This window comes from Daucus carota, chromosome 4, assembly GCF_001625215.2.
Source record: "Daucus carota subsp. sativus chromosome 4, DH1 v3.0, whole genome shotgun sequence".
Classification (NCBI taxonomy): Eukaryota; Viridiplantae; Streptophyta; class Magnoliopsida; order Apiales; family Apiaceae; genus Daucus; species Daucus carota.
Genome location: NC_030384.2, coordinates 31,536,130 through 31,553,658, shown reverse-complemented (window position 1 = coordinate 31,553,658; position 17,529 = coordinate 31,536,130). Strand labels below are relative to the sequence as shown.

Here is a 17,529-nt window from a genome sequence, read left to right as displayed (position 1 = left end):
CATATTAGTAGTGCGGTTCAAACCGCACCGCACCGCAATATTATAATATATATATATATATATATATATATATATATTAGTGATTGTTAAATAAAATTATATTATACATATATATTATTTATAATTATGTTATATATGTTTGTTAAATCTCTTCAAATAATAGTTAATTATTATTTTATCAATCTCGCATTACTATTATACCAAATTTGTATGAAATTATTATATTATTATAATATGTCTCTTAATAGTTAGTACTCATATTTATTATCATATTTACACTTTTGATTGTGTTATTTTAGTAGTTGTTGTAGCTCTGAAATGATAAATATCAATTTCATTACATGCAAAGTTTTTAATTATTGTATATTTAAATTTTATTTCTAACTTCAACTAAAAATATTTATTCTTAAGCATACAAACCGCACAAACCGCACCGCACCACACCGCATTTTTGTGGTGCGGTTTACGTGGTTTTTATGCTAGCGTGGTGCGGTTGCGGTTTGAGTTTTCAACCAAACCGCATGCGCGGTTTGGTTCGCGGTTTTAGCGAAAAACCGCACCGCCCGCACCGCGATCACCCCTAGCTGTTTGGCTGAGTTTAAAAGAAGTGACTTATTGCTTAAAATAAAGAAGTGTATTAAAAGTAAGAAGTTGGTGTGAACTTATAAACTATCAGAAGTGTTTGGTTATCATAACTTATAAGCTACCAGAAGTTTTATAAGCGTTTGGATAACTTAACTTATAAGTTGGTATAGTTTCGCAATTTTATAATATAATAATTTGTTTCTATTAAAAAATAAATTATAATAATATAAGACCTTTTATTATTTATACATGAAATATTTTATAAATATAAATTTTATTATTAAAAATTATTATAATAATAAATTTAAGATTTATTATGCATCTTGAGTCATGAATTAATTAAATTTTTTTTGAGATCATCTCTCGTATATATGGTCTCGTGTGTGGATTCATATACTTCAGATTTTACAATGTTTCTTTAGTAGCAGAATTGCCTTTAGTATCAGAATTGCATGGGATCTAAAACATTAAGCAATACTGTACGGAAGAAAATATAAGTCAAGTCCCGGAAAAAAGCTTGGTTCTCTGGCTTTTTTCTTAGGCTTTTATTACAATATTTAAGCCCTTCATATAGTTTGCCAAACGGGCAGCAAATAAGTGGAGGTGGGCTTATGCCATTTTTAAGCCCAGAAGCATGGTATCCAAACACCCACTTAACCTTTTATATCATGACTCAAGAACCGGGAAGACCAAGCGAGTCACCAACACGGGACTTTAGGTTAAGGTTAGCGGACTTTAGGTTAAGGTTAGCGTGGGATATGTCGGGAGTTTTTAGCTCATCATCTCATTCGATTTGTTTGAAAATATTGAGTTTTAGCCTAATTGCATTTTGATTTTGAAGGAGTATAATTGACCAATTTTCGATTAAAAATTATAAATTATCTATTTATTATCATTAAAATCTGAAAGTTGTATATTGAAACAAATTAAATATATTTTTTCATGATATAATTTTTATTATTTTGTCCAATTATATGATACATGTAAATTTCAGTTAATTGACTAATCAAAAGTCAAAATTGACATGTAAAAGAAGCGAAGGGAATATAAACTACTAAATATAAACTTAAACGTAAATTCATATTTTTAAAATTCTTTGAGTCCTATCCAGAGTCTTGTTAAGACTTTTAATGGGTCCGATATGGATTGAGTGTGTGGGAGGTGGGTTCTGAAGAGATGATGATATAGAATTTTTTTTTTATTGTATTTAAAGTTCATTATCATATCTGATTATAATATATAATAATAAAATGTCAAGTAAGTTAAATATCTGTGAAGGAAGCACGAGTTCCATTCAGCAGACGGAAAGAGGATGGTATGGTCCACGTTATACATATATTAAGCACCAAAATAATCTTTAGTCAAGCTTCCGGAAAGGTGGAAATCGAGGAAATAACCTAAACAATAATTATCATATACTCCATGAATTTGTTCATGTGATATATACAATATAAAACTTGTACAGAGATACTATTACATATCTGCTGATATCATGGGTGAAGTCAAAATTTAACATTCAACTTAGTTTGAAAGTCTTGAATTGAACAAAACAAGAAGTTTCCTTTATTTTTTGAATTTTTCTTCATCAGATATATTTTCTACTTGGATCTTAGAAAGTGGTTCAAATTAATCAAAGCACTCACACGGTCACACATGTGGGTACTAGACTTTTACGCTTGTTCTCATTAAATTTCTTGTTACTGCCTGCTTTCGGTATAAAAAAAATGATTTTTCTAGTGCGGGGTCATGGGCACATGCTAAGTACTAAATTTCATAAGTTCGACTCATTTTGATTAGTTATTGTTTTTCAATAATAATGATGGACCTCTTTGCATATGTAACAACCACACCAATCAAAATGTCTCAAATCTATAAAATTGAGTATCATGCGCATAGCATGTGTCCATGCACACACACTAGACAAACCCAAAAAAAATGGTGTTTTAATAAAATTTCTATAAAAGATCAAAATTAAATATTAATTATAGGAGTATTAATTTACAACTAAAAAAAAGCCGAGAGAATAATTTACAACTCCGGGATTTAGATAAATCTAGTCAATGATTTTATCAAACACTATCGACCATGTTTTATAATTTTAATACAGATATGAATTATACTAGAGTCTGGGCACACGATTGTTTATTTATTTGTTTATTGTGAAGAAGATGGTGCGAAACTGCGAATGAGTTGTGATTTGTGTGAATAGGGGTGTAATTCGGGCCGAGCGAGCCGAGTTTCGAGCCGGGCGTAATTCGAGCCGAAGTTAATCGAGTCGAGCCGAGCCGGCTCGTTTAACTAATCGAGCCTAAATCCCTACCCGAACTCGACTCGTTTAATTTCACGAGTCGAGTCGAGCCGGCTCGTTTAGCTAAACGAGCCGGTTTTAGCGAGTCGGGCGAGCGGCTCGTTTAATTTTACACTTAATCGAGCTTAAACCTCTACCCGAACTCGGCTCGTTTAATTTCACGAGTCGAGCCGAGCCGGGTCATTTAATTAAACGAGTCGGAACCTTTGCCCGAGCTCGGCTCGTTCAACTAAACGAGCCGAAGTCGAGCCTACTTAAACGAGTTCGAGCCGGGCGAGCTCGCGAGCCGCCCGGCTCGAATTACAGCTCTATGTGTGAAGCTTTATTATTAAACAGAGTAACAGTCGAGATGGGAATGAAGGTGCCGGGTGTCAAGGGGGTTATTATAGTATTAAGTGTGGCATGCAGAACAAACTTAACAAATGTCCTACGTTCTAGAAGAAGGCAAAGGCGTGTAGTGTAATATGGTCAGAGATGAATAGATTATTGACTCACTGGTGGGCTAAAAGCAAAAGAGCTGAACAAGTCCTGAGTTTAGAGTTTACAGCAGTGAGATCACTGAGATGGGATCCAAGTCTCGTGGGTCAACCATCTTTTGAACCCCTCCTATCACACATGGCACAACAATAATAATCAATCGTAGTATAATACTGGTAATATTTCTCCATGTTTCTAACCACCCAATAGTAATGGTTGTTTGTGGCAAACAAATGAAACAAGCTCCTTCTTGAACAAAAAATTTGAGTTGAGAGCTTGTTTAAATGAGTTCGATTTTGTGTATTTAATAAAAAAAGTCTAGTTTTCAAAATGAAATATATTAAATTTGTAAATGAATTCAAGTAGAATTTTTTATCAATTGGGCTCATTTAATTTGAGATAGATTCGAATTTAATTTGAATTCGTTTGACTCAACTTAGCTCAGGTATTGTATATATTTTAAAATTCAAAATATTATGGATAATTAATATATTTTAAATTAAAATCTCCAAATCATTGAAATCTTAACATTAAAAATGATCTATGACATGAGATAAGAACAAATGTATACTTTATCGAACATATGTGAGTACATGATTATTATGACATTTAATATGGATTAATTTGTTAAATTATAAATAATGTTTTATAGATTATAATCGGGCGATTAAGAAATACATTACAAATGTTTGAGTCATGTGTAAGCACAACTATATGATTATCATGACAGTGCGATATTAATATGGATGTAAATTATAAGATTTTTAATTATATTTTATAACTAAGTATCAGTTAAGTTTATGTAAAAATTGTTTGTGAACAACTTGACTATGATCAAATTCGACTCAAGATCGACTAACTCGAAAAAGATAGACTATCTCGAAAAAAAAAATGTGTTTGATTCTTTTATAAAGGAGCCTTGAACATAAAAAATTGTTAGAAAGAACTGGATTTCATTTTTTCATTCCACTGAAAAACTTATATCGACTAAATTTGTCGAATATGTATATAAGCGCAGTGAAATGTCTGATCATCTGTTACTATATTCAAGTAGTATATTTTATTAATAATATGAACAATAGAAATATACTACTTTTAAAGATACTAGTTGAGAAACCGCGCGTTGCGGCGGCCTATAAAAATTATATTAAGGATTAAATATTAATATTTGTAGAATAAAATAATGTTGTGGCTATTTATAAAAACTATATTAACGTTTCAAAATTAATATTTGTATGATAAAATTAATTTTATATTATAAAAATCTTGATGTAATACCAATACTAATTGCAAATTTGGACTATAATTCATGGTGAAAAAAAATAAAATAAAATAATACATGTAATTAACAATTTAAAGTACGACGAATCTTAATTTTATTTGTGTTTTTGTAAGGTAATCATGTTCTTACATTGTCACCTTCCGTCAAATTTTTTGGATTGATTGTGCACAAAAACATCTAACTTAAATCCGTGAGGTTGTAGTATTAAGAGAAAGGAGCTTGTGTTTAGATGATCCAAAACCTTGCTATCTATAGGGGTATTTATAGGTGTAGAGAGACTTGTGTGCTACTCTTTTTCATAATTAAATAATCTGAAACAAAATCAGATTAAAACTTTCAAGCTACTATATTCCGTAAATAATTTGAAACAAAATCAGATTCTGAAACTTACTTCTAATATACCCGAAACTACAAAAGGTAGTTTTAATTTTTGATAGTTTTCATCCAAAAATTCCAGAAAATTAGAAAAATAAAACGGAGTGATGTGAGAGGCGCCACCTACACGCCCCTCACTTCACCATACTGTGTTATATACAAAGTAAATCATATAAAAATTAAAAACAACAAACATGTCCGATGAACAAAACAAATATTATAAAAGAATAACCAACAAACATACATCACTATTAGTTAATTTATTGATATCATCCATCAATATCATGTCAAGACTATATTTTTCCCCCCTGTTTCAATTTGTCGACTCCCACATAGCGATACCTTTGCTTGCAACAACCTTTATTTTTTTTAAAACTATATAAACTGCCTTCACTTGTCGTTGCAGAAAAACGGCATCACTGAGTTAGAAATCAAGCAAGAGAACTATCACCAGAGAGAGCTAGAGTTGTGGTATTGAGAGAGAATAGGTTGTGTTTAGATGATCCAAAATCCTACAATCTATAGGGGTATTTATAACTGCAGAGAGACTTGCGTGCTACTCTTTCCCATAATTAAATAATTTGAAACAAAATCAAATTAAAACTTTTAAACGACTATATTCCATAAATAATCTGAAACAAAATCAGATTCTGAAATTTGCTTCTAATATACCCGAAACTAAAAAAGGTAGTTCTAATTTTTGATATTTTTCATCCAAAAAATTCAGAAAATTAGAAAAATAGAACGGAGCGATTTGAGAGGCGCCACCTACACGCCCCTCGCTTCTCCTTTATATAAGTATATTGATAGCTTTGCAGACAACCTCGTCGAAACACAATTTATATATATTTAATAAATTTTATATAATATTTCACGGGTCTAATTTAACCAATCATTTTGAACAAACATTATCTTCCGAGGCTGGTGCGGGACATGTATGTGCAAGGTAGTACAATCGTCTTGCGTAATAAAATAAAATAAATGAGAAACACAATCCTATACATATTTTATAAATTTTATATAATATTCTACATGTCTATTTTTAACGAATACTATCTCATATTGTTTTAAGACATGTATGTACAAGGAAGTCCTGTGTTACAAAATAAAAGAGATAATCGTAGTTATAAATATATATATATATATATAATTAATTATAATTATTATTATTTGGAGTAATATTTGTTATAAATAAATTTGAGATAGACTAAAAGAAATATGACAAATTTACAGGAAATGTAAACACACGAATATATAGGCGTAAATTTTATTCTAGTCGTGTCGACTATGGCGGCTTGGAGGAAAAACAATGATAAATGAAACAATTAAAAAAACAGCAGACACGAGGACAAAGTTAGTTGGTGCTTAGAATGCTGTAAAAATCGAATGAATCATCAACCCCTGCTTGAAAATAAAAGTCTTATTGCTTACATTTCTCTCTTTGTATCTATCTTTCTTTCTACTCGTGTGTATATATACATACCAAGATCATTTGTTTTAGGTACTACATCTCTCTCCCAGACTTTTTGCTCCCTGCAACATTAATATTTTTCTTTAAGCATCATTTGCTTTCAGGTCTGATCTTCTTGCTCTTTATGTTCATTTTTTTAATGTTGTGATCTTATATTTATTGGTGATGATTTTTTGTTCAAGAACTGTCACAAAGTTTTGATCTTTATGTTTATTTTGTATGCAAATGATGCGAATTGAGCTCAAACGGAGTGATTTTAAATACCCTTTTGAGGCTTGAGCTTTCTTGATTTTTTCCTTAATATTAGTTATTAAATTTTGAATTATTGATAATGATGTTACTGAATATTTAGTCAAATATGGTTTTTTATTGTAACGTTTGGTGGTTGTATGTGAAATCAGATAGAAGATGACATCTGAAAAATGGAGTATTGAAAAAAGAGCACCTCTTAGAAATGATTCTGTTTTGAAAGAAGAGAATGTGCCTGAAATTGGGTGTCTTTCCATTGTTGTTCTTGGTGCTTCTGGTGATCTTGCCAAGAAGAAGACTTTTCCTGCACTGTTTAATCTCTATCGGCAGGTTTGCTCAAAATTGCCTTGAAGTTTCTTGTTTAATGAATATGGGGGTTTTATTTGATGAGTAGGCTGAGATGATATCAGTTCTGTTTTAACATATTCATGGAAGCTTGTGCTGTAGATGGTAATTTATATCTAATTTGGTTTGTGCTGACTTGGAACTTGAATGGATATGCACAGGGGTTTTTGCAATCACATGAAGTTTACATTTTCGGGTATGCAAGGACAAAAATATCAGACGAAGAGTTGAGAGAACGAATTCGTGGGTAAGAGCTGTATATCAGGCTCATAAGTTACTACTTACTCGGAGTGAAAATATATGTTAAGAATCAATTCTGATACTTTTCAGCGCCAAAATTATTTGCGACTTAATATGTATCTTATAGTCCAGTTGATATTGAGTGTAACACATTGGAGTAACTATGATGGATCAACTGATTTGTATAATGGTAACTGCAGATATCTTGTTCCAAGCAAGAATACTGTTAAGGGGCATGAAGAAGATTTGACTAACTTTCTGCAATTGGTTAGTAAAGAAGTTGTCACTTTGTTTATCAAATGGTCACCTACATGGCTACATAATCTATTTGTGTCAATTTTATTGACTCCTTACCAATCACGCAGATCAAATATGTTTGCGGATCTTATGATACCGAGGAGGGTTATCAATTACTGGACAAGGAAATATCTGCGCACGAGATATACAGAAATAGCACAGAAGGATCATCCCGCAGACTCTTTTACCTTGCTCTACCTCCATCAGTATATCCTCCTGTCTGCAAGATGATCAAGAAATGCTGCATGAATAAATGTATGTTTCAACATGACACAATTGTCTTCTGATTAGTCTACTGTTTCCTCTTAGTTAGTAGTCTGTCTGTCCTTTAATTGAACTAAACTTTGTCAGGTTTAAATGTTTTATCCAGACTTTTAAATATGGTTATGTAAGAAAATCCTAGAAAAGGTTAATATGGAAAGAGCTTTATGTTTAGGGAATTAACAGGGAATCTGAAGCCTAAGTTAAAACAAATTATTATCAAATACTTGTATATGCTATTTTAAGTAATATAAGTTACAATATGTCTATGTACCATTTCAGCTGATCTTGGTGGATGGACTCGAATTGTTGTTGAGAAGCCCTTTGGCAGGGATCTGGAATCGGCTGAGCAACTCAGTAACCAGATAGGGGAATTGTTTGAAGAGCCCCAGATTTACCGTATTGATCATTATCTGGGAAAAGAATTGGTGCAGAACTTGGTAATAAATGTCGAGATAGTTTCAACATTCAATGCTTTAGTTGTCGTGTATTGTTATCCTTATTGTATTTGGATGTCTCCTGTGCAGCTGGTACTTCGATTCGCAAATCGTTTCTTCATGCCACTCTGGAATCGTGACAACATTGATAATATTCAGGTGGGTTGGTGATTCTTTTTTCTTTCCTAATTAAATGCATTTGCATCGTAGCTAAGCTTGCAACCTTGCGTGTCAATTGTAGCTTTCTATCTTTTTTCATGATTTTATATTACAAAATACCAAAAGATTTTAATTTTCCTGCTTTGTGGGGACCTATGTGGCTGCATAACCTCCAAATTTTTATTTCACTCCGCGAATCCGTGTCGGACACTCAAAACTCGGACATTTACGTCTCTTCACTTCATTTTGGGCCACAAATGTACAAAAATTTTGAAATATCTCCTAGTCTGACACTTGAATTGTTGAACACATTTCTATATGGACACAAATACCAAAGGATCCCGATTTTTCCTGCTTTGTGGTGACTTGCGTCACCCTCAACTAAGCATATTACCTTAAGTACCTTGTCGGATACTCGACATAGACAGGGATGACTCTATACATCATTTTGGGCTGCAAACATACAAAATTTTCTACATATTTCCTAATCTGGCACCTGAACGCATATCTATGTGGACATTTCCAGCCGAGTCTACATAACAGAGGGGGTCACAGTGTTTAATTTCTTTTCAGAAGAATTCGGGAACTGCATATCTTTTATAATCTTATATGTTTCCAAATAAATAGGTTGACAGATCTTTAAAAAAATTAAAACATAAGATTTCCCAGATGGAAACTAATTATTGGGGTTGGTACTTGGTACTGATCGCGTTCATAACATGATTCCATTATTTGATACAACATTGCTTCTTTGTATAACGCGGCTTATTGTTTTTTGCCTATTTAGTATGGTATTTGACGATTATCAATTTGCTCAACTTTTTCTTCTCGATTCTACGCTTTCACTTGCAGATTGTATTTAGAGAAGATTTTGGAACTGATGGTCGTGGTGGATATTTTGATCAGTATGGGTATGTTGTGTGACAATGGCAGTTATTTGTTGATACATAATCTTCATTGTAACTTGTAATGCATGTGTTAATTCACTCCTTTGTTTCTTTATATATGCAGAATTATCCGTGATATCATCCAAAACCATCTATTGCAGGTGAGGACATTAACTCAAATAGAAACCAGGAGTTATATAAACCCTTCTGCACTTGTCTCATAAATATCTTTTTGAATTTTTTTTAACACCTAAATGACTACGATTCAAGTTACAAAACTTTTTTTGAACTTCACTATGAGTATCAGCCTGCAGTCAAGAGACTACTACCTTTACCGGTTCTCAGTATAGAGCATATTTTTTCCTCCCATCTCTTCTTCTGTTGCAGTTTCCAAAATGAATTGTATTTTTAATGTAGTTCTCTATGTAATGTAGGTTCTATGCCTTGTCGCTATGGAGAAGCCTGTCTCTCTTAAACCTGAGCACATTCGAGATGAGAAAGTAAAGGTGTGTTTGAGTCTTTTAATGTTTCTTTTTTATTCTTTGTATGTGATCCTCAGCAAGTTTTCGCTCTCTTGATTATACAGTTCCAATTTTATTTTAAAAGAATTAAAATTGACCCTTGCAAAATGAAAAGAGAAGGTTCATTTATTTGGTCCAAGGAGAGAGCCTCTGATCCCTTTACATGAGTAAATTATACTAAAACTTCCTTCAACTCCATCTTGTTTCACCATAACCCATACAGCACAGTTATTGCTATCTTATTATATAATAATCCATACAAGCAAAAAGTGCCCACATAAATTTTCATTGTTTTATAGTTCTCAGTCAGACTTCTAATTTCATTTAAAGTTTTCATATCTGTTATCATCTTTTATTTCGATTAATTTTCATTTCTTTTAATATTAGCAATTTACTTGACAAATATTATGCAAATTCAGGTTCTTCAATCTGTAGTTCCTATTAAAGATGAAGAGGTTGTTCTCGGGCAGTACGAGGGCTATTTAGAAGATCCAACAGTTCCTGACGGCTCGTATACTCCTACATTTGCTACTATGGTTTTAAGATTACACAACGAAAGATGGGAAGGTACGGAAATAGATTCATGCATTTTCTTAATAGTACAGTTCCGTTTGAGTTTGCTCATTGAATTAGGCAAAAATGAAGAATCTTTTACAGCATGGAAAATTTGTGTACCCCAGCAGTACCGAAAGTAATGATTAAGATTTCTGTGCTAAGATTTGTGTTATAAAATCCAATTAACAATTTTAAATTAAGTGAGATTTTCTAAACTAAAGTATTTCTTTTTTAAGTATAAAAAGGGCACGTTATGTGACTAGTGCAAGGACAGATAAAAGCTTTAGCAAGTAAACCGAGACAAATCTGCAAGTTAAGTTTAACAAAAGAAATGTTTCCTCGTACTAGAGTGCGGAAAAGTCTTTTACAGAATAAGGGTGTACTTTAGAGGCTTGTGACCAGCTTCTTAGTTTTTTCAGCATCATCATTGGCTTAATATATCATATACAATTTATTGTTCTTGCAAGCAATAACATTTATTTATTATTGCTTCAGGTGTACCCTTTATACTCAAGGCTGGGAAAGCTTTGAATTCTAGAAAGGCAGAAATCCGAGTGCAGTTCAAGGATGTTCCTGGTGATATATTCAAAAGTATGGCATCTGAGTTCTATGCATATTCTGTAATTTATTTATAACTTGCCATCACTTCCTATTTTCTACCAAGTCAATTGCAACCGCTGACAATTTTATTGAGTCTCCCCTCAAGAAATTAGACTATAGTCCCACTGATCTCGCTCAGAGCATTTCCTTAAATGACTTTTAAGTTTGAAGATGTAGTTCTATAATCATCTCTGTTTGATTTTCGCTGAACATATCATGAAATCTTAGGATTGAGGATACTGATACTATGATTGCAATATTGTTTAAAAGAATTCCTTTCACCTCCCCAGTTAGCATTAGGTGTCTGAAAATGGGTATATTATCACTTTGAATTTATGTCAACACGTTTTAGTAGGATATAAATCTAATAACACGACATCTCCATTACAAATTCTTATCATTTCAAAACTGGATATATGTTAAGTGAAGATAATATGGAAGTCTTATTTGTTGATAGATTCTTAAAAATTTTAACTCTTATCACAGAGCAACCGCGAAAATAGCTGAAACATACAAATAATATACTAGAACTAGGTGCATCTCTGTAGCAAAGTTTAAGTTGGTTGTTTTAAATTGATTTCTGAACTTGAATAACCAAATACCTTATTGTGCAGGTAATAAGCAAGGAAGAAACGAATTTGTAATCCGCCTACAACCATCAGAGGCAATGTATATGAAGCTTACAGTAAGCGACCGATTTTTCTTTATGCGTCTTAAACTTTTTATAAAAGTTAGTTTCTGGACATATTTGTTTTAGGCACATACCTAGAATTCGAGGTAAAGTGTTTAAATTGTTTAGTAATAAGTTGCCTATGATTGCTTCGCAATCAGAATTTCATATATTTTAAAAATTGAAAGATTATATTTGCTTATGCAGAAATTTTGCGATTCATTTAGTTATAAGATATATACACATATATAAACTGAATTATAATTTGGTACAAGTTTCTAACCTTCCACTTTGATTTATAAACCCAACTATAGGTAGAATTTTATCGAATTATAAGCTTCTTAAATGTCAGCGATTATATAAATTTGCTAATATCTTTTTTACTGTAGGTCAAACAACCTGGACTTAAGATGTCAACTGTTCAAAGTGAGATGGACTTGTCATACGGGCAACGTTATCAGGAAGTTACCATTCCAGAAGCCTATGAACGTCTAATTCTTGACACGTATGTTTCCCCTTCTTATAATCTACCAAATAAAACTTCCTTTTATCTGATTACACTCTCTTAGTGTCTAAAATCCACCAATAAGAGTTGCGCCAAGGGCGGTCATGTTAACGACAGCAATATACTTTTGGAGCATATGCAAGCTGGATTATAAATTTATAATATAAAGTATGCATCTTGAATTTACAGAGTCGCCAATATTAGCAGCTATCCAGAAGCAGGAGTATAAAGTATATTTTATACAATGAACTCACAAAACTAATGTTATAACATGTCATTTCTCAAAAGCATAGACGGATAGTTATCAAACATTCACGTTGCATACTAGATCATGATTCCTGTTGTACAAACGTAGGCTTCATACAAATTGGTGTATTTCGCTACTAGCCCCCACCCTATATAATACTGGCCAATAAATTAATTTTTTCTCTAATCGTCTTTTTGAAACCTTTTTCATGTTATCACCACAGGATAAGGGGCGATCAACAACATTTTGTTCGGAGAGATGAACTAAAGGTACATGTTATCAGATCTCCTGATGCTTTTATACCAATACTCATGTGTACCACAACATAGTACTAAATATTTATTTTATGTTCTGTCTACCAGGCGGCCTGGGAGATTTTCACTCCTCTCTTGCACAGAATCGACAGGGGAGAGTTCAAATCAATTCCATACAAGCAAGGCAGCAGAGGGCCAGCGGAAGCGGATAAGCTGCTTGAGAAGGCCGGTTATGTTCAAACACATGGCTACATATGGATCCCTCCTACCTTATAGATTTCCTTACCATAAAAATTAGTCACTTGAGTTGCTGTGATATTGTAACGTTCTTGTCTTTTTTATTTGGTTTGTATGTTTTATGTTGAAGCAGAAGTAATGGATGATTGAAAAAAATGCAGAATTGGTACTCATAGAGGCACTTTCAGAGAGATGCATTAATAAATAATGAAAAATATGTGATACATTAATCATGAATGTGGTTTTGATTGTGTACTTTTAAACATTTCCTATGTTGGTACTATAACGCAAAAAAAAAAAAAAGGAAAAAACTATATTCCAACTTCCAACCTGCGTGGGGTTTGGGTGGGGTTTTAAGTCCGGTTTCTTGATGTTTTAAGTTAGAAGCACCTATTCGTACCGTTTATGTAAAAAGTCGAGAAGCACTTATAGAAAATTAGGATTCCTAACTTTTGTTTCATGAATTCTACTTTTTGCCCAAACACTTTAATCACTTATAAGTCTTAACTAATTTCTAACTTTTACTTCGCTTTTTTTATATTAAGAAAGAAGAACTTATTTTAAGCTCACCCAAACGGCTCCGGTATGTTTCAACTTAAACATGATCATACATATTTTCCGGACTTAAAAAGTAAATTATTTATATATTATATGATCTTTATAAAACAAAATATTTTTATTGAAAATTTCTCTAAAAGAGTGTTCTGAAATTTTCAAAACAATTTTCCTATGTTAATATGATAATATTTTTAGATTTAAAAATATTCTCAACAATTTTAATAACAATAAATAATAGAACATGGAAAATTAACTTTAAGAACTTCGCTTTTCTGATTATTCTTTTCTGAAAAATAATCTTATATATACTTTTTGATATTTTTTTGCAGAGAGAAATTTTCCTCCAAGTTAAAAGTCAAACCTAAATAAATTGATTTTTCGTATGTTTTTCGAAATATATGGGTTAGTCATAGCTCACAAGAGAAAAAGATATCGTGGGAACGGGGAAGGCAGCTAGTCGGCGGAGATATTTTGTTTAGAAGGGAAGTGCAAAGCTTACAAATTTTAATTGTTTGTTTGTCAACAAAAAAGAAAGAAGAAGAGAAGATGGCAGATGATATGGCGAAGGGTGCTAGAGAGAACGGTGACAATAATATCCCTGAAGATGCCAATGAACGTGAGTAACTTGAGAATCTGTCTCTCTTATGTATGTTTTATATGATTATGTGTTTATTGATTGGGGAATTTATGTTTGGTATACCACAGATTGCCCAGGTCCTGCATCGGAGTCTGCTGGTAAATCTGATGCTTGTGCTGGCTGCCCTAATCAGGATGCTTGTGCTTCCGCCCCCAAAGGCCCTGACCCTGGTTCTCTCTCTCTCTCTCTCTCTCTCTCTCTCTCGCTCGCTCGCTCGCTCTCCCCCCCCCCCCCCCCCCCCCCCCCTATTAACTTGCCCTTGCCTGTATATGTATATTTGTGTGTGTTGATGTTTTTGCATTTAAAGCAGCTCGAGTCCAATTGTTAAGTTACTAGTTCACCTAAAAGCTTAAGAGGTATATTAATTATTGTTGTTACTAGTTCCAATTGTTGTTGTGTGCTAATGTAGTAATTAACTAATTATGTATATTTTGCTTGCTTGTTAATATGTTCTCTGAAACTTATTTTGGGGGTCGATCACTAGTTGCTCATCTATGAGGCAATACTTAAGTAGTGTCCAAATTAAGTAATTTGAGGATATTGTCATCTAAGATCATTTCAAGTAATGACTCAAATGTTTTTTGATCTCATTTTTAGTTATATGGCTGTTCCGAAACCTTGAGACGTGGCCTAATATTCAAATCATGCTATTATGTGAATATCAGTCGAGTTAAATATCCCTAGCCTGCTGCACCCATCCTCTGCAGGACTCAAAGCATAGGATTTCACAATTGGAAATAACCTCCTTGTTAGCACTGCAGTACTGGATTATTACTTACTGCCTCACAAATTTATTGGAGATAACCTTCTGAGATTTGGTGCACCTATGGTACTTAAATTTCATGATATTAGTTATGGCCCCTTCTCAGTCTGAAGAGCTTGATGGGGCATATCTGTTAATATGCTTTTATAAGTTTTAAAGATGAAGAATCATCTAGCTCACAGTCTCTTAGTTTTTTTGTGTATGTATACATATATGTACATTCTCATGTCTTTTCTTTCGAGTAATGCTTTAACTTCATACAAGAGAGAGTGCTTGAACAGAGATTGCACTAGATTTACTCGACCAGAATCCAACCACACTAGAATAAATAGAAGCCATTGTGGCAAATTGTGGTTCTTTCAGTAGGGACAAGGGTTGTTCCCTTTTGGCATGCCAGAACAGCCCCCTCTGGTTATAGCCCTCTTTGCAGCAATCGGGTCGATTTCGGGTCAAGCTAAAATCACTTGAAATTGAATAAAACTGAAAATTGAAGTTATTAGAAATGAAATTCTCATTTCGGGTCCATTTCGGGTCAATCTGGTGATTTTCGGGTCACTTTCGGGTTTCTGTCTCAGTAAATCGGGTTTCGGGTTGGGTCGGGTTCGTGTCGGGTTTCGGGTCGTGTCTGATATTGCCACCCCTCGCCAAACTATCCCAATTCAATATGTTTACAGAAAAACACAGGGTTCTTATTGTGGGACTTGTGTATAATATTATTTTATAAAATTCTTTTATGAGATGCAAATCTCCCAACACAGATTAAATAGGCCTATTCTCGTGCAATATTTGTTTACTCTCTACCAGGATGATTTTCCATACGTGTATTTCATCTGGATGTCGAATTTGGTGCCTCCCTCTGGCCTCTAGTATTGTGGCATATTGGTGTTCACAACTTCTTTAATATGTAAAATTTGTTATAGTTCTTTCTTTCCTGGAAAGATCACCCTGAAGTAGTTCACTTTCAAAACAATCTCTTTTTGTTTTTGTTGCCCACTAAAAGAAAGTAGAGCGACGGGTTCTTATATAACCTTTTTTAATGGCTGCATTGCCTTCTAGTAGCTATGAAGGCTTCAACTGCTAGGCAAAATATTGATAGATGATCTATGACAATAATTTTTTCATGAAACATTTCAGAGGATGGTTTATGCTATTATAGTTTCTTGACGTGCCTTTGATATTTAGTATTTTATTCAAAATTTGTAATAGTTGATGAGCATTGTGTAATATGTATAGGTAACCTTTCACAGTTGATTCATGCAACTAAGTTTAATTATAAAAGTAAAATTTAGTGTCTTGTGATTACTATTTCCTTAAAAGTGGTATTCTAGTTGAAGATTTACTTGCCCATTGTTAATGCTACAATCTCATTTTACTGCTGAATTTGTTTCGCAGATTTGGTTGCAATTGCAGAAAGAATGGCTACTGTAAAACACAAGATACTAGTGTTATCTGGAAAGGGTGGGGTTGGCAAGAGCACATTCTCTGCTCAACTTTCATATGCACTGGCAGCTATGGACTTTCAAGTGGGTCTCCTTGATATTGATATATGTGGTCCAAGCATTCCCAAAATGCTTGGCCTTGAAGGCCAAGAGATTCACCAGAGTAATCTTGGATGGTCTCCTGTCTATGTGGAGTCCAATCTCGGTGTCATGTCAATTGGGTTCATGCTCCCCAATCCAGATGATGCTGTCATATGGAGAGGCCCTCGCAAAAACGGAATCATCAAGCAATTCCTGAAGGACGTCTACTGGGGGGAGCTTGATTTCCTGGTAGTTGATGCTCCACCAGGGACTTCAGATGAACATATATCAATTGTTCAGTTCCTTCAAGAAACAGGAATCGATGGTGCTATAATAGTCACTACGCCACAACAGGTCTCCCTGATAGATGTCAGGAAAGAGGTTAGTTTCTGCAAGAAAGTTGGAATAAAAGTTCTAGGGGTAGTTGAAAATATGAGTGGATTGTCTCAGTCGGTTCCAGATTTCAAATTTGCACGGATGTCAACTATAGGTGAAGAAGTAGACGTGACAGAGTGGGCAATAAATCTCATAAAAGAGAGAGCACCGGAACTTCTGAATTTGGTTGCTTGCAGTGAAGTGTTCGACAGCAGTGGTGGTGGTGCTAAAAAAATGTGTGTAGACATGGGTGTACCTTTTCTTGGCAAGGTACCATTAGACCCTCAGTTGTGTAAAGCAGCAGAGGAAGGCAGGTCCTGCTTTTCGGATAGCAAGTGTAGAGCGAGTGCACCTGCATTAAAGCGGATCATAGAGAAACTGGTAGCAACACAAATGCCAGATATGATAAATGATGCTTAAGACATCTGGTGCTGTCTTTTTGGCTGCAGGGCCTATCTATGAAAATAGATAAGCAGATACTCGTGTACTTGCTCAATTTCCAAAATTTGAATCTGTTGAGACTTTCTACTTGATCTTAAACGTGAAATTTATTTGATGCTTTCCTAATGTGTACTTTAATCAAGTATTCCCGTATCGGGTGGAATCAGTTCAAGAAAGAAAAAGAAGTGCATGTTGTTGACACTGGAAATGTAAAATTTGCCGCCTGTAGTAGGTTGTGTAATTTATGCATTCATAAATTAAGTTTTTTCTTTA

At 33.6% G+C, this 17,529-nt stretch overlaps 2 protein-coding genes across 3 annotated transcripts; both read left to right on the top strand.

Moving 5' to 3' along the window:
- Positions 1-6,335: 6,335 nt before the first annotated feature.
- Positions 6,336-13,199, top strand: LOC108219227 (glucose-6-phosphate 1-dehydrogenase 6, cytoplasmic). Of its 2 annotated transcripts, none has more exons than XM_017392554.2 (16): positions 6,336-6,528; positions 6,900-7,077; positions 7,254-7,339; positions 7,533-7,599; positions 7,698-7,884; positions 8,173-8,330; positions 8,418-8,486; positions 9,339-9,397; positions 9,498-9,534; positions 9,808-9,879; positions 10,314-10,461; positions 10,945-11,040; positions 11,664-11,734; positions 12,109-12,224; positions 12,695-12,740; positions 12,834-13,199. In XM_017392554.2, exons 2-16 carry the CDS (start codon positions 6,907-6,909, stop codon positions 12,999-13,001), a joined length of 1,551 nt encoding a protein of 516 aa, XP_017248043.1. In that variant the 5' UTR covers positions 6,336-6,528; positions 6,900-6,906; the 3' UTR covers positions 13,002-13,199. The 2 variants fall into 2 exon arrangements, with proteins under 2 accessions (XP_017248043.1, XP_017248042.1); XM_017392553.2 differs by having other exon boundaries at positions 6,370-6,602.
- A 723-nt stretch (positions 13,200-13,922) lies between these two features.
- Positions 13,923-17,529, top strand: LOC108217227 (cytosolic Fe-S cluster assembly factor NBP35). The gene is made up of 3 exons (XM_064092334.1): positions 13,923-14,136; positions 14,226-14,327; positions 16,313-17,529. Exons 1-3 carry the CDS (start codon positions 14,067-14,069, stop codon positions 17,233-17,235), a joined length of 1,095 nt encoding a protein of 364 aa, XP_063948404.1. The 5' UTR covers positions 13,923-14,066; the 3' UTR covers positions 17,236-17,529.

Excerpts from the sequence above, each read along its gene's own strand:
- LOC108217227 (XM_064092334.1), top strand. The coding sequence starts at position 14,067 with ATGGCAGATGATATGGCGAAGGGTGCTAGAGAGAACGGTGACAATAAT. Across the intron at positions 14,137-14,225 it reads CCCTGAAGATGCCAATGAAC|ATTGCCCAGGTCCTGCATCG; the intron begins GTGAGTAACTTG and ends GGTATACCACAG. Across the intron at positions 14,328-16,312 it reads CCCCAAAGGCCCTGACCCTG|ATTTGGTTGCAATTGCAGAA; the intron begins GTTCTCTCTCTC and ends TTTGTTTCGCAG.
- LOC108219227 (XM_017392554.2), top strand. The coding sequence starts at position 6,907 with ATGACATCTGAAAAATGGAGTATTGAAAAAAGAGCACCTCTTAGAAAT. Across the intron at positions 9,535-9,807 it reads TCCAAAACCATCTATTGCAG|GTTCTATGCCTTGTCGCTAT; the intron begins GTGAGGACATTA and ends TATGTAATGTAG. Across the intron at positions 10,462-10,944 it reads ACACAACGAAAGATGGGAAG|GTGTACCCTTTATACTCAAG; the intron begins GTACGGAAATAG and ends TTATTGCTTCAG.